The following is a 16,050-nucleotide window of genomic DNA, read 5'->3' as shown; positions in this document are numbered from 1 at the left end:
CCGGGTATTAAGGTAAGCTTTTGGATTGGATTGGATTGGATTGGATTGGATTAAATAAGACGGCAAAGGTGAGGTGGTTGAAGTTTGCCAGCAAATGTCATATGGAAATTGATTGATTTACTCCGTACCTTTTTTTTTCAACTTTTTCTAAAAGTTTGTTTTATTATATAAAAAAATAATGATCCACTTTACCAGAATACGTAACAAACTTCTCACAAAAAGGTTACTTGAGATTGAAATTTTTTTCCGAAGGGTATGTGTTGACTGTTGAGGTTTCGCTTCATCGGCTTTTCGGTAACACTGGTACCAATCATCCGGGTAAAGGTTTCGGCTAGTGCGTACTTGTAGGTAAGTATAAGGTGTAATCTACTGATTGATGGTTGCATTTGAGTAAAACAGTTAGTAATTAGTTTGAGGAGCACCCTGGGTACCTTAAATGCTAGAAACCTGTATCCGAGATACCATATATTCAAAATATTTAATTTTTAATTTTCTCTTACGTGATACAGATGCTTCATTCTAAAAGTTTTTTTTACGTGAAAATAAACTTTTCAACGTCTTTATAATTTTATTTATATTTTTAATATTTTGTATGTCATGAAATATGGACTTATCTTTTGAGTTTTATATCATCATGGAATTTCCATATTTTAGATAGTTCAAACAATGTTGGTTATGATAAAGCAACACCTTAAAACGGTAGTGGGCCTTCGGGCGACGGGTTTTTCTCAAAACAGAAGATGGTGGGTTTGAGCTACTCAGCGTTGTCTACGATCACAAGCGTATGGGATTGTCCTTTGATATTGGTTACCCTGGAAGCCCGGTTTTATTCGCTGTTCGTTAAAAAAAGCTCAAGCAACAATACATATCAAAATTGTAATTATTAGTAATAATATGTTTCTGTTGTTGGGGCATGAATAGTTATATATATTTTTAATTTAAATTATCTAAAAAAACAATATTTCTTGAAGATTAGGAATAGTTAGATAAAGATATTACACTATAGTTAGTTTGATTGTTTATTTGTCTTAAATTATATTATGTTAATAGCACATGTGCTTAGTTGTAACTTCCTTTTTACATAATTATTATGTTTTGATTTGATAAACCTATAAGATGCACTAGTGTGCTTCTTTTTTCGTAATAGAATTAATACAGACGACACACATTTTCCTCTTTGCGGTCATAGAATCAATAAATGGTATATGTAATGGTTTGTTGATTTCTACTCTTAATATACCAAACCTCATCCGATAACTTAAATTCACTCAAAAAAACATCGGCACCAATTTATATTCCTAATATTTAAATCTTTGTCATGACTCATAACTAATTTAGCTATAACTAGTTGCTTTACTTGTCTCCCATGTGTTATGGTAGAGACCTGTATATGTAGAAATGAGCATTAGAAACCGGGTGCTGATCGAATAGTAGAAATGAGCCTGACGCTCTAATGCCACTTGTTAGGCGGCAATTCAGAATCGGCAACTCTGAAACGGTTGTAAAACACGCAGATAGGAAATATAAACTATACAAGAATTTAATGTGGTTCGGTCCCAACGGGGGATTTACATCTACGGGCTGCAACTATATTATTTCATTATGCTTAGAACCACAAACTACAATTACATAGCTTCGGTTATGTAGAGACTAATTAGAGTTGTAACTTACAGACCAAGAAACATAAATATGTGCCCTAATTGAAACAACTAGAATCGGCCCCCTTTGCTCCTACCCGTCGACATCCATGAGCCCAAAACCGGCCCAAAGCCTTCACAAATCCTAATATATTCAAGGAATGTTCATATATGATTTTGCTAAATTGTTTCCTTATTTAACTCACGATCAAATGATCGATTGTTGGCGTGTTGTTTTAACTTTTAAACATGTATCTCAAGTAAGCCACTAGAATGTGGTTGCAGAAAGTTATAATGTGCATAGAAGAATCTCTATTAGAGGCGTTGATAAAGTTTTAGAAGATTTGTTGTTTAGTAGATATACAACGCACTTAAACATCCAATAAGACCTTGACACCTGATTTTAACTCATTTCAACTCACAAGTATTCAAAATAGTAGGGGCGGTGCTAGCCCCAACTCACTCGCTTCTCTTCTTTTACCTCTCCACACATTTGCGCAGTTACTCTTCGAAATCTAGTACTCAGAAAAAAGCTGCTCGTGCGGTCTACTCAATGGAGGGGGGCGCTGTAGATAGGACAGGATATCAGAATATGCTACACTGCTTTCATAATCACAATCACCACTTTGATCATAACACTTTCGAACCCCACTCATATCCTGCTTGTTTTTCAACATCATTTCCTTTTCTTTTGTTGGAAGACTTTACTTATTCCTATAACCCACTATGCACTACTGTTTTAATACCTTTGAACCCACTCAATGATATCATATGTTGATATGGTACATCTACTTGCCACGGTTGTATTTAAGATTTCGAGTGCCTAAGACGAGTAAAAGGAAAATGGCCCTCATATAAAATAAATTTTCCAAAAATCGACAACAATTGTAACACTTCATTACTAGGCCTGGCCTTTACTAAATACTTTGGGCCCTTACCGAGATCATGCCCTAGACGCCAGCCAAGCCCTGTATCATTGCATGGTACCAAAAAATTCTAACAAATAGAATCTGATTTTAGTCTCAACTTGAAGAAATCCCAATACTAATTCAAAATATAAATAACACAACATAACCCATTGGTTTTTAATATCTATAGCTACAAGTCCTACAACAAGCTCACAAAATTTAAACAAGAACTTAATAACCTATAATAAATTGCCATGAAGCTACCAACTAAGTTTTATGGCAAGATCCAAAAGAGCTTCAACTTGGCTAATCACTTTCTTCTTCTCTTGTTCTTTTAACCTATTTGCAACCGACTGAGGATCAAGCGCCTCGGTATTCGATCCAACGGTTTCCGGAGGCTTAACTTCTTTTAGCAACGTATCAACCTCACGTATAAAATCGATTCTTAGAAGAAGGTTGTCAGCTTCCATTGCGGATCTTCCTAGAGGCCCATGGTGCTAATTCATATAAAAGTTCATAGTCAAAGTTGAGTTAAAATCATAGTCAAAGTTCATAGTAGAGGTGCACAAATCAGGTTCTGGGCCCAAACCGGTTTGGGTCAGCAAAGGTCAAAGCTGGGTCAAACGGGAACTGGTTCTTGGAAACATACGTTTTGGCCCGAAAAAATCATATCTGTTTTGACCCAAACCTTTTTTGATCCGTTACCCAACCCAGCCCGTGATCTTGCTGCCTAAGCAAATTAATACCTTATCAAGATCAAACCCAGCGGGGACCAAGAGACTAAACGGGTCTTCTCGAGGGAACGTTTCAATCATGCGTTTTTTACATGCTTTGAGCCACCCTTCATCATCATATCCATCATGCATTATTAAAAGATCATTAAGCAGTCTCATTGCTGGACTTGCTTGCCTTTTCAAGATTTCAGTCTGAAAAAAGGTCATTTTTATAGGAAACCGTTCAGTAAACAAAACGATAAGTGAAAGCAAAAATTTGTAACAGATTTGACCAAAAAAAAACATAAATTAACAATGTGACGAACATACCTCGACCCGTCTGTATAACAAATCAAGACTTCTTATAGCATCCTTTTCTTCCTGACAAATTAAGTTTTAAACAAAATTAGGGCTCAATTTTGACCCGCTTACTTATGAACGCGGCGGGCCACATTTTATTACTAACAGCTCAAACAGGTAAAATAAAAATAATATTAATAGTGGAAGCATACATCACGTCGAGCAAGATCAAGACGGGTCCAGATGACCATAAGAACAAGTTCATCCAGTTCACCTCTCTCTGCAGCTTCCTCAATTTTCTGTACACAAGAAAATAAGATGGATTAATAATATTCACAAACTATTTTTCATGAAAATGAAAATCAAGATTATGGAAAATGTCTGGATCAGGTTGATGTGGTAAAATGATAACGGACCCGCCACCCACTTTTTAATCTTGTTATAAATCATTACCAAACCCATATTACTAGAATAATAATCTAAAAATATGAAGATATATACATATATATAAGAAATTGCATGTAGGCTTGTAAATGAATCGAACGAAAACAAAGGTAGCATTTTCCTGTTCGTTCGTTTAACTTTAACCAAACAAACGATTGAACATGAACAACTAAACGAACATGGGTTTCTTGTTCATGTTCATTCGTTAAGAAAATGAACATGTTCGTGTTCATTTGTGTTCGTTCGTTAACAGTATAACGGAACACTTTACAAATGTAAACGAGCGAACATAAATGAGCGGGCATAACTGAGCTAAAAATTGATTAACAGTAGATGTCAACAGCAATGTGCTGGGCCTAAAAATTATTAAACTAGACTAAATGTAACGGGCCTAAAATATTTAAATGAATATATTAACAAATGTAAAGTAACGAACACACACATAAAGGAACATTCACAACCATAAAAGAATGAACGAGGCATGCGCTCATGCTAGTCCGTGTAACTAAATGAGCAAAAACGCTTGTTCATGTTTGTTTGTTAATTAAACAAACGAACAAAAATGAACTTCCAGCCGAATGGTTCGGTTGGTTTACTGACATAATTGTGTGCATCAAAAATACGTTTTAGGAAAATCATCAATAAGTTTAGCTGACAAAAATCTTGAATTTGCAGCAATTGATTACCTCTTCGATTTCTTCAGCAGATTTTAGAAAGCTGGACACCAATTTCTTTGCCTTAAAGACTTCTTCTTGTGGATAACCTTTCAGCATCATGCCGATTTCCCGATACTCATCGATTATTCTTTCCTCTTCTTCATCTTCTTCTTGGCGTAACCGCTCCAATTCTTTGGTCTTTTCTCTTTGACGGGCTTGCCATTCCTAAAAAACACAGATTATATAATATAATATAACATAACAACCACACGTTATAGAGAAACAAAAATCATCAAACTCCCTGAAAAGACCATCTGGATCACTAAAATAGATGTTGCAAAGTGAAGAGAATGGGCGGATTGGATAACGAATCAGAATCAGGTGATTTTTATATGGGTTAAATGGGCCGAGTTTGCGTTAAAAATAGATTTTTCGGGAACTTTTGACAGTGTTTAACCAATTTGACTGGAGCCCTTTTAAAGATTAAATTTTTTTATTTACCTAAAAGATATTGCATGACCCATTTATGAGTAGACAAACCCAACCATGGATAAGGAGGAACTAGCAGGTATGATCAAACAATCAAACCTTCAATTCAAAGGTGTGTAAAACTTTTAGTAAAAAACAAATTTTTTGATACAAGTTTAGAACTTGAAAAAATGAACAGATGATATCAGAGATAGAGCTAAGATTTGCATAAATTTCAAGCTTGGAAATTGAAAATTTTCAAGAAATTAACAGAGATGAAAAATATAGCAGAGATAAAGCTAAAAGTAAACATCAAGCTCAGAACTTGAAGATATTCATGAAATTAATTGATATGAAGTTCATATATAGAACAGCACCCATCAAAGATAAAGCTAAAAATTTGAATAAATTTCAAGAAATTAAACCTTTCAGCTATTAAAAAAAAATTCATTTAGGCTGACTGACTTACTTCATCGTGAAAGTGTTGAGGGAGGCCTTCTAATGCTTCTTCTTCAAGCTTCTTGCACCTGCACACATCTGGAAACAAGCAAACAAACAAAACCCTATTAAATTAACCACCAAAATAATATTCATAACGGTTGTTGTATGGATATGATGAATTCTGACATGGGAATTTGTTAGGGAAAGTAAGATTTGAAGAAGTGGTGATGATGGAATTGGCAGTGAGAGGAAGAAACAGTGACCGGAAGACATGTGCCACTGCCGCCTGCATCTTCTAATATTATCTATCTTCCCTGCTGGTTTTCAACTTCCACTCATCTCCAACAAATGTGTAATGATATTATTATGATGATATACTCAGCTTCAAAATAATATCAATTTTTAGTTATTTTTCCTTCCTAAACTATGTAAATTACGTATTTAAGAAAAAAAAAAAAAGAGTCCTCACTTTTCCGTATGTTTCTTGATTTTTTTATTAGATTTTCAGACATAATTAGAAAATGGGTCCATATGAGCACCAAAATAATATTCATAACGAATGTTGTTTAAGAGCACCTCCAACGTGCCACATATACCGAGGTCTGGATCTAAGCGGAGGAGCCAGACCTTGTGGAGGGTAAGTTTCCAGACGCGGTTTGTGAATTCTAACAAGAAGCCGGACACATAGTAGTTTAATGGGTTGTATGATAAATTAGTGTTTTGAAATTTGATGTTGTGGTTTGTAGAGGTTTGGCATTGAAGATACTCTTACTACTACTTTTGATGTTAAGTTTTTGACAGTTGTAAGTTTGAATGGATAAAATGTCAGTTCTATGAATTTCAAATTAAAACTATACGAGCTATTTATGTCTTTATTAAATTAATAATTTACATAAACCATGTAATAGAAATAGAGTTAATTATCACATAAATAACCCATTTGGTCATTGAAGAGTTCGTAGAACTTAAACAAGATGTATTAATTGTAAATGGTTTTTTACATTATTCATAGTACCGATTTCTCCTCCTATTCCTACCAAGTCCAAGAGTATGTATTCTACAAGGGAAGGAATATTTGAAGGTAGTAGGAAGCTTACAATGCACCGTGCAACATGAAATTCACACCAAAAGAATAAAACATGTTACAATTAAGGGACCACTTAGATAGCGTGGCAGATGATAGAAAGAATGCAAGAAATATCTCGCAAATAAGAGTTACAATCAAGACGTTAGAGAGGGTCCCCACTAAATATTCATTCCCTTGTGGTATAAATACATAAATACCCTAGTTTTGGTAGGAATAAGAGGAGAAGCGGTATTTGAATGATGTAAGAACTAAGAACCATTTGTAATTCATATATTATCAATAACATAGTGATTACTCTATATAAACATCTTGTTGAGTTCTACAAACTCTTCACTTATAAAAGAGTATTTTGATAATCTAAATCAAATTTATCATAAAAGTTAACAAAAGTTAGTGCAAAAGATTTTACAATAATAAAACCAGAAACTCAGAACCTTGTAGCCTTAGAACTTAAATCCGTGGCTCAAACCGCATGGACCACTCTACTTCTCACTAAAAAAATAAGTGTCACATAGAAAATATATTTTTTAATATTAAGTATCCTTGTAACTTACACTAATCAGCGGCATTGGTCTGGAATATTGAGACTGATCCGAAATAACCAAAGCTGAATGGTTAGCCAATGGCATGGTTAAATTGAGACTCCTCTAAATATGCCAAACAGGTTGGGGAGTAGTAATCAGCCAAACAGGTTGGTGAGTAGTAATCAATTTGTACATGCGCTAATCAAATGGTGGGTCATAATAAATGGGTTAGCAGGTCAACCTTTTAACTAAACGGGTTAACATGTCAACTTCAACACGACCAATTTAACTATACAAGTCAACACACACATGATCAGTTTATTAAATGGGTTAGCTATGACAGCCTAAAACATGATAAATTTAAACCCAAACACAATCTATTTGTTAAAAAGGTTTAGAGATGACTCCCCGTTTCGTTAAAAGCTAAGACCCATTAAACCTACAATTTCACCCTCTTCTTTTGGCATTTCTTATAATGAGAGAGCATATTTGTAAAAATGCCCTCACCAAGTGAAAGAATCAACAAAAGAAGAAATTATAAATAATATCCAAAATTCAAAGTTGTTCAACAAGAATCTAGTTAACAAACACATGTAAAACACACTACATATGTGACAGTCTAACCGCCCCGAGCTTCCCTTCTAGTGGCATCATGAAGCAGGTCGATATCAACTCCATCTGGTGGTAGCTGCACATACCTCACTACTGATCCCCTGATGAAACAGTTCCTCACTGAAAGCTGCCATTTCACCAAACATAAAACAACAAAGCCGTTAATCTCAACACATATGCAATTCAAACACTATTATTGACCAGTTTCATTTTCACACATATTTTATTTAACTGCTAGACCTGTCAGAGATGATAAAGAGCCAAACGGCTTGTAATGTTTTGAAGTACATTTATCAGAAGAAATTTATAAGCTTTCACTGTCGTAGTTATAAGATTGCCTTGCACTTTAACATTTTCACCATGGATATGTCTAAAACCTAAATGCACTCAAGTTCACCTAATTACTGTTTTACCTATAAGCTATTTTACATACATACTAGCAGTGTTGTAAAACTCGCTAGGCACTAGTCGGTATAAATAGGGGATTAATCGGATTGGAATTTTTATATGTAATTTTTCAAAACACACATATATACGGACACACATCGAACAACCCTCGTTTGATCATCTCTTGTTACTCAAAACTTTGGTTGATGTCGATGCTTACAACTCAGTTTAATGTGTTAAAACCAAAGGACTGACTTTGAGCGACTACCACCATTGAGGCTTGGTTATATACCAACTAATGATTTTTAGAACACTGTGTACTAGCACTTCTGTATTTGAAAAGTAAATCTTAAGAACAAGAAGTGATTGCCAATTTCCTAAGCAAAAGAATTAAGCACCTACGAGTCGGTTGAGTGATAAAATGAAGATGAATTTGGAAGAGCTAAAAAGAAAATACCATGTGAGGGAACTTGTCCTGATCAACGACTCTGGTGTTCTCGAGTTTGATATTGAGATACTGATCCACCGAATGCAGAGTGCCTCTTATCGCCAAATCATTCTTCAGCTCCACCGTCACCTCTCTCCCAACCAAATCCTTGAAGTACGAGAAGAACAGCTGCACCAATAATCAATTCATCGCAAAACTTAGTTTATTATTATTATATAACACATCAATCAAAGAGAAGAATGGATGGATGATTACCATTTTCTAGGGTTTGGTCCAAGAGCGACTCTTATTTCAATCTCTGTTTAGTTTAGGGGAAAAAAGAACGACAAAGATTTATAGCTTAAAAAAATATATAAAAACTAATAATAAAAAGATTATAACTTAAAATTTAATAAAATTAACACACACAAAAATATTTCCACTTTTTCGTTTTTAAAAAAAGACACAATGTTGAGGGAAAAATATCATTGTGTCTTTTTGTTTATCATTGTAATTTGTATTTATTTTCGTTAATGATTGTGTTCTTTTTCCTTAACATTATGTTTTATTGTCTTGATATTGTGTTATATTACATGTTGTGTTGTGTTATATTTTGTTGGGTATCTATAATATATATAAAAGAAAACCCAAAAATCCTATGTGTCGCAATGTGGTTGCTCCCCCTTTTTATGGAAGCGATTTCTTGATTTTTAAATGGAGGCCTTTCATTGATTTAACCCAAATTCATGGGTATGTGTCTCACCAAACCTAGATAGCTCTTAAACGGGTTATAACATCTTATTAAATTAAAAACTAATCTTATCAAATATTTAATATGGAAATCCTATAAAATAGGAATATACTAAAAATTAATATCCTATTTTATTTTAAAAAAAGATATTATTTATAATTAATAAACAATTTTATAATAAAGAAAATAAATGGGTAATGGGTATCACCAAACCCAGATAGTTTTTAAACCGGATTATAACATATCATTTATTTGTGAAACCATTTCATCTCAAACCTCAAGTATATTAATTATTAACTTTCTTACAATAAATAAAATTAAAATCCAAATATAAATATATAAATATTAAAAACGAATAATGTAAAACAGCCCCCGTAATATGGGGGATAAAATCTAGTTATGTTATATTTTGCGATCTATTATGTCTTTTTTATTTGTAATTGTGTTTGTTGTTTATTTTCGTCATTGTGTCTTTCGTCTCGGTATTGTTTTGTTTCGGCGTTTTTTTTTTCTTTTTTGGAATGGAATGACGAGGGAAACATTTTTTAAAAATTTTTTATTTATACTTTGAGATATTATTTTTTTTTTTTTGTTACCACAATTCATTCTCACAATTCTCATTTTTGTCTCACTTTGTATTTTAGCATTTCCCTATCTATATATATTTCTCTTTAAACTCACAACGATTACAATAAAGTGGCATGCAAACGGGCAACAAGCTGCCCAGAAAACCCTTTTGAATTGCAAAGCTGTTCCTACTAAAAGCGAAGCTTTGGGACTTAGGAGCCCAAAAAGTACAATGCACGACTAGCCGAACCCTGCTAAAAGAATTCATAGCCTCCGAGGCCAGAATACCAAATGTATCAAAAGCAAATGGGGAAAACACATGTTGATTCTCTAAACAAGTTTTCTCGTGTTTAACAACTTTGCCCGATTCAGCCTTCAACGTAGCCTGACCCATAACAAGCCCACAATCCCTGAACCAAACAAGAGGAGACACTCTTGTAAGATCCAAATTAATAACCCTAATTACAATATATGGTATTATCTAATCTAAATCTAAATTTACTAATAAAAGAAGATAATGAGGATGATATGACAATCCCACATTCATTCTTGGTCTAATCTCACTTCTCATTCATTCTATCTATCCATGGGTTATGGGCAAAACCTTTTTGTTAAATGGGTTATAACTTCCTTTCTAATCTTTCATCTCATTCATATTTATCCATTGGTCACGGGTCAAAATAATTTTGATAAATGGGTTATAATTTCCTTTATAATTTTCTAATTCCTCATCTTATTTATCCTACATATCCATGGGTAATGGGTCAATACAATTTTGACAAATGAGTTATAATTTCCTTTCTAATTTTCTAATCTCTCATCTCATTCATTATAGTTATCCATGAGTAATGAGCCAAAACAACTTTCATAAATGTTGTATATTGTACAAATTAAAGGTAAGAAGAAAATAAAATATATACTACAAATAGTAAGAAGTCTATAATCTCAAATTTAGAAATTAGAATGAGATGAACCATGAGTAATGAGCCAAAACAACTTTCATAAATGTTGCATATTGTTGTAAACTTGTAATGGTTCATCTCATTCTAATTTCTAAATTTGAGATTATAGACTTCTTACTATTTGTAGTATATATTTTATTTTCTTCTTACCTTTAATTTGTTTATTTCTTTAAAAAAAGGTACTTTATTTATTTTTATTATTTAGCAAATCTCATTTAATACACGAGTTCAAAAGCTAGTTGTTCAAACATTTATAAATATCATCCACTAGCTATTGTATTCACCGCAACAGGTTAACTCATATAAGTTAATTTGTTTTTGAGTCAAACCGTTTTTAGCCTACTATCTAACACATATGTGTCCCATGCCTAATACACGATTACAACCTAAACTTAGCTTACAACATAAAGATAGGCATCAAATGTTGTAAATAACCATGATAAAAAAAAAAAATAGGATAATTTCAACAGCTAAAAAACATGACAATGCCCTATTTACCTCACAAATAATAAATTATTTCTCCAATAAAATACCCAATGGGATCAACAACAGTAATCAAGCTTCATGTTCTATTTAATTCTCTTAATTTTAATATTTATAGAAGAATTGCTTAAAGGTTGAAAATCATTGAAATTTAGTAGTCTATATAGTTGAAAGCTAATGATATTTTCTATATGCTTAAAAACTATTCCAAGTACTTCTAACTTGGTCAGGCATAACTACACTACTACACCAATAACCAAAATCTTATATACATTTACATTTCAATTCTTTAAATAGCTTAACTCATTAGACTTTGTCTGAGATCAAACATAACCAAATAGAGAGCAATTTTTTGAAGTCGAGATTGTGATCTCTAACACGGTTAACAGGCAAAAAACAACAGATGGTTTAATGGATGAGAAAACCCCTGGCATTCCATGAGCAGTTCAGACACAACATATGTATAACAACCTTAAAATGTCCAAAAACACAAACAAACGAGTCAAACCTTTCTCACAATCAACACTAAGTAACAGACACAGGTTTACATTTGTTTCTAAGGCTAGAACAAGGTGTACAGTTACAGTCTTGGTTTAACCCGTCTACCATGAACGTCACTTCCATCCAGTATGATCGCATTTGGGTGACTGCAAACCGCTAGAGAATGCTCGTTGTTTCTGGCCACGTGTTCCAGTAGCTCAGTCAACACATGCGGGCAGCTTTCTTTTAAGTAGTCAAAACCGTCTGTCTGCATCACAGCTGAACAACAGAAGTTTTAGATTTATAATTTAGTCATATGCTGATTAAAAAAGACAAGAAATGAAAGTTTATGTAACTGCGTATAACATATGCTCACTTTACTAGCTATAGTTTAAAAAAAAAAGAGTTGATTCGACCCGTTTTTTGGTCCGCCAAAAGTTGCCCACCCTTTTTGCCCCGTACAAATAGAATGCATCACTTATATCGAGGGTGGCAATATCCAACACAACTCGACAAGAAATAAACGAATTTTGGGTTAATGTACCTAACCCGTTTAAAGAACGGGTTGTGTTTGAGGCTTGAGTTGACCTGTTTAATTAAACAGGTCGTGTAAGAGTTGACCTTAATTAAAACGGGTCGTGTTTGAGTTGACATGTTTAATAACGGGTCTTGTTCAGGTTGACTTGTTTAACCTTATTAATTTAACAGGTCAACCCACCCACTTGGTGATTTAAACAGGTCAGCCCAATTATGGCCCGTTTAATCCATTTTTAACCACCCAACACGCTTACAACTTGATTACTACCCATCAACACGGCATTTTTAATAAAATGGTCAAACGGTCATGTTTGTGTTGACCTGCATAGCAAAATGGGCCGTGTTTAGATTCACATGTTTAACCATTTTAATAATTAAACAGGTCAACTCACCAACCCATTTAACCCACTTGTTACAGCCCACCAACCCGATTAACACGCTTACAATTTGATTACTACCCGTTTGGCCCATTTAAATAAATGAGTATTTAAGTGTGCGGGAGTTAGGGTTGATATTTTTTCACAAATAAAAATATGGGCCGCAAATCCTCTACACGATTACCCTTAAGCATTGTAAACAAGTTTCGGTCATCAATCCAACCACATGCTTATGAGCTGGTTATTTTCACCAAAGGATCAAATTGGTAAAGTAGAAAAGAAACGGGCAAACCAGGTGCACAAGGCTCCCACATGCGCAAAATCCAGAGAGTGTCGGGCCGACTCAGACCCGATGCATGCATCCTCACCCTGCATTTATGCAAGAGGGTGTTTCCACGACTCGAACCCGTGACCTCCAGATTCAAAATGAAAATGGGTCAAAAGAGCAAACGGGCGAAAAAGTAGCCCAACATCTATTTTTGATCCATATAACCTCCTAGTTTCTTTTTCTTCAAAAAAAAAAAAAAACTAGACTACTTAGTTAATCATATTAACAGATGCATTTATTTTACCTCTGAGATTCTCAGGCAAAGCAACAAACTTAAGACACACGGATTTCAACTGAAGACAATGATGTTGTTCAGCCAATGCTAATGTTGTGGCAACTGTATTAATCGCAACATCTTCACAAAGATTAGATTCACATAACATACAAAGCCTCTCTAACCCGTATCGGTCAGCAGCTGCAAGCAAATGCTGATACATCAATGTTGAAGCCCATTTTGTATTCAGGCCCGTTAACTCTTCCATGTCAGGCAGTTTATCCCAGTACATAAAATGAAGTAATGCCTGCAAAAACCAACATTACAGAAACAGATCAGATGAGTCAGATATAGGCCTGCAAACAAACTGAACAAACACAGCTTATTCGCGCTCGTTCAATAAGAAAATGGATGTGTTCATGTTTGTTTGTGTTCATTCGTTAATATACTAGATTGACAATTCACGAACACATAACTGAACATATATGAACACCAACTAAAAGCAAAGGTGAGTATCCAAATTAAAGCCTAAAACACCATCATCTTTACGTTACATACATCGTTTTAAAATACAAGCAAAGATATCCAATTGATTTAAAATTGAACTTAAAAGTTTTAAATTATGAAAATCAAATTGATTTTAAATTAATATTAATATTAGTAGTGGCAAATAAACTTAATGAATCTTTAAACAAACGTTAAGGAACAGACATAAGTGAGCGTACATAAGTGAACACAAATGAATGAAAGGAACATGTCTTCGTGTTCATGTTCTTCGCATATTAAATGAACTTCCTGTCTAACGGTTCACTAAACATTTGGTTCTTTATAGGCCTAATTAAATAGGTTACAAATCTAACATAACTATTTTTTTTCAACACATAAACCCTCTTATATCACTTTATTTATAAAAAAAAGTAGATTATTATTGAGATATCATAGGTATTTATAAAAAATAAAAACTTTGGAAACAAATGCTTTGGGTGGATTGAACCAAGTCCAGCCCATTAACCCATAAATACCATTAAAATATTTGAAAAAAAAAACCTTAAATACAGGGGCTTCAATGTCTTCAACTTTGATGCAATCAGCATTTGGGACTTTCATTGGGCCAAAAAGTTGGGCCCGGAAAACTGGTGAGCGGGCTGCAAGAACCAGTTTATGGGCAGCAAAGGTTTCTCCATTTACTTCAAAGGAAACATCGTTGCCCTTTCCACACTCAAGAAGCTGCCCGAAGTGCTGCCCGATATCAGAAGGGGGCACATGAATAGAGTAGGATTTAGGACCCTCTGTGTGGGACCAGACAACGCCAACACAGCAATGAACTTGAAGGCAGTTGTCTTTTAGATAGTCTGATGATTCTAAAGTAGATCTTTTGAAAAAACGCTTGTATCCCCTGTGATATTTCACAAATAAATGCGTCAATATGGGTTTATTGTATTACATGAAACACTCAAAACATGTTTACTGTCATTATCAAATAATAATCATTTGTTTATAAACACATCATGACTAAAAAACTGAACAAACAAACAGATTATGCAACTAAGTCACCATTCATCTTCCCAACTAAGCAAACAAAACAGATAAATCACAGAGAACGGATTTAAAATAAAACTTGAACAAAAACACAAAATTCAATCCTAACAGGTTGATAAGGGTGATGCTATACGCCAAAGCCCACTTATCACACGGACTATAACTTTATACGGGTAGTATACTGTCACATCAGTCAACTCCAGCCGAGTAAAATGGGTTGTATAAGGTTAAACAGGCGGTGTAACTTTTGCAGACCTCCTAAAACGGTCTCGTATAGCCTTTTTTCACTATCATACGGGCTCAAATAAATCCATATTTTAGTTTCATAAGAGCCTGTGTAACCATTTCCTCACACCATATGGGTCGTATAAGGCTATACAAAAGGGCCCGTATAACCTTATATGGGCCGTATGATTTGCAAGTGGTGTGTCTCAGTTGATCTAATATTCTACTATTAAATCCGCCTACTGCAGGATTGAAACCCTGCATGTACTTTAAATGCATCAATCTAATCAAACCACCCAAAATTCAAATACAATCAACCAATAAAGCAGTCATCTTTCCACATATCAAATAGGCTGTATATTGTCATATGAGCCATATAGCCATATATAACATATCATACACGCCTCATACCGGCCATATGACCGCCCTGTCACATCAGTCAACTTCAGTAAAGTTATCGTAGCCGTAAAAAGTGCAACTTTTGTTAACAACTATAATTACATCATTCTAATCAAACCATTCAAACACAATCAACCAATAAATCATTCATCTTACCACATACTCCCCCGATACTTAAGCGTATACGGGCCGCTCTCCAAGGCTCTACCGAAATGACTATGAACCTTATGCCTCTCATTCCCACTCTGGTCAATCAAAGTCAACTCAAACAGAGCCCGAACATCCGAGCCGTCACTCGCCAAGGCAATAAACAAGGACACATAACTGGCGTTATCCTCGGTACTCTTGCCATCCGGGTAAAAATACACCGCCCATGAATACCCACCAACGTTAAATGTATCAGACGCCACGTATTTACCGATCCCTAAACCCTTTAAAAATGAGTAACCCGAGATCCGGAAATCGTGCTCGCCGTTCACCGTTTCGGTGACCGATGTCGATGTGGATGGTTCGGTAGACGGCTGGCCCATAATTTAACCGCAATTTGGTCGAATTTGGGGCTAGGGTTTGGGTTGAAATGAAAT

At 34.5% G+C, this 16,050-nt stretch overlaps 3 protein-coding genes across 3 annotated transcripts; all 3 read right to left on the bottom strand.

Annotated features, from left to right (window-relative positions):
• Window positions 1–2,750: 2,750 nt before the first annotated feature.
• Window positions 2,751–5,893, bottom strand: LOC143531212 (protein PALE CRESS, chloroplastic-like). The gene is made up of 7 exons (XM_077026558.1): window positions 5,754–5,893; window positions 5,596–5,663; window positions 4,689–4,883; window positions 3,771–3,857; window positions 3,589–3,639; window positions 3,292–3,471; window positions 2,751–3,042 (listed from the first exon to the last, which is right to left on the bottom strand). The coding sequence occupies exons 1-7, from the start codon at window positions 5,857–5,859 to the stop codon at window positions 2,806–2,808; spliced, it is 924 nt and encodes a 307-aa protein (XP_076882673.1). The 5' UTR covers window positions 5,860–5,893; the 3' UTR covers window positions 2,751–2,805.
• Window positions 5,894–7,701: 1,808 nt separating this feature from the next.
• LOC143531213 (sm-like protein LSM2) lies at window positions 7,702–8,908 on the bottom strand. Its single transcript, XM_077026559.1, has 3 exons — window positions 8,881–8,908; window positions 8,635–8,793; window positions 7,702–7,917 (listed from the first exon to the last, which is right to left on the bottom strand). Exons 1-3 carry the CDS (start codon window positions 8,881–8,883, stop codon window positions 7,798–7,800), a joined length of 282 nt encoding a protein of 93 aa, XP_076882674.1. The 5' UTR covers window positions 8,884–8,908; the 3' UTR covers window positions 7,702–7,797.
• A 2,918-nt stretch (window positions 8,909–11,826) lies between these two features.
• LOC143531184 (BTB/POZ and MATH domain-containing protein 2-like) lies at window positions 11,827–15,996 on the bottom strand. The gene is made up of 5 exons (XM_077026530.1): window positions 15,623–15,996; window positions 14,351–14,699; window positions 13,334–13,610; window positions 11,908–12,126; window positions 11,827–11,875 (listed from the first exon to the last, which is right to left on the bottom strand). Exons 1-4 carry the CDS (start codon window positions 15,994–15,996, stop codon window positions 11,948–11,950), a joined length of 1,179 nt encoding a protein of 392 aa, XP_076882645.1. The 3' UTR covers window positions 11,827–11,875; window positions 11,908–11,947.
• Window positions 15,997–16,050: the final 54 nt, after the last annotated feature.

Source organism: Bidens hawaiensis, unplaced genomic scaffold, assembly GCF_021521415.1.
Source record: "Bidens hawaiensis isolate Kalapana, Puna unplaced genomic scaffold, B.hawaiensis_p1.1 tig00009086_1, whole genome shotgun sequence".
NCBI classification, from domain to species: Eukaryota; Viridiplantae; Streptophyta; class Magnoliopsida; order Asterales; family Asteraceae; genus Bidens; species Bidens hawaiensis.
Note: the sequence above shows the minus strand (reverse complement) of the source record. Positions and strands in the feature narration are given on the sequence as shown.